The sequence below is a fragment of the Eimeria mitis genome, genomic scaffold (assembly GCF_000499745.2).
Source record: "Eimeria mitis Houghton genomic scaffold, Emh_scaff1374, whole genome shotgun sequence".
NCBI classification, from domain to species: Eukaryota; Apicomplexa; class Conoidasida; order Eucoccidiorida; family Eimeriidae; genus Eimeria; species Eimeria mitis.
Window position 1 is genome coordinate 2,661 of NW_013568965.1, and position 560 is coordinate 3,220.

General features: G+C 63.0%; 1 protein-coding gene across 1 annotated transcript in view; it reads left to right on the forward strand.

Annotated features, from left to right (window-relative positions):
* Positions 1-560, forward strand: part of EMH_0035610 (uncharacterized protein) — a gene marked incomplete at both ends in the record, with an annotated part of 5,880 nt that overhangs the window by 1,130 nt on the left and 4,190 nt on the right. The window contains 3 exons of the mRNA XM_013494988.1: positions 1-52; positions 220-402; positions 521-558. Of these exons, the coding sequence (XP_013350442.1) occupies positions 1-52; positions 220-402; positions 521-558 (273 nt within the window). The remainder of the gene's footprint in view (positions 53-219; positions 403-520; positions 559-560) is intronic.

Below are 560 nucleotides of genomic sequence, written 5' to 3' on the forward strand. Positions count from 1 at the left end.
CAGATGCTGAAGCTGCAGTAAAAGACACAGCTGCGCCTCCAGCAGTAGCAGCGTCAGCACCAGTAGTAGCAGCAGCAGCAGCAGCAGCACCAGAAGCACCACCAGCAGCAGCATCAGCAGCAGCAGCAGATATCCCCTAAGCAGCAGGGGGAGCTGCAGCAAGCAGCTGCTCCCCCGCAGCAGCAGCAGCAGCAGCAGAAGCCTTCTGAGTGTCTCCAGCGCTCAGCAGCAGCAGCAGCAGCTGCAGCAGCAACACGACCGACAGCAGCAGCAGCAGCAGCAGCAGCACCAGAAGCAAGAGCTGCAGCAGCGGAAGCAAAGTCAACCCCTGCAGCAGCAGCAAAACCAGCATCAGCAGCAACACCAGCAGCAGCAGCAGCTGCTGCTGCTGCTGCTGCTGACGTACGCCCGGCCTCTGGGCCCCCAGCACCTGCTGCAGCAAACGCAGCATCACCAAAGCCAGCTCCTTCTGCTGCTGCTGCTGCTGCTCCTGCTGCTGCTGCTGCTGCTGCTGCCGCAGACAGCCTAGGGCCAGCAGCACCTTCCCCCCGAGGGGCTGC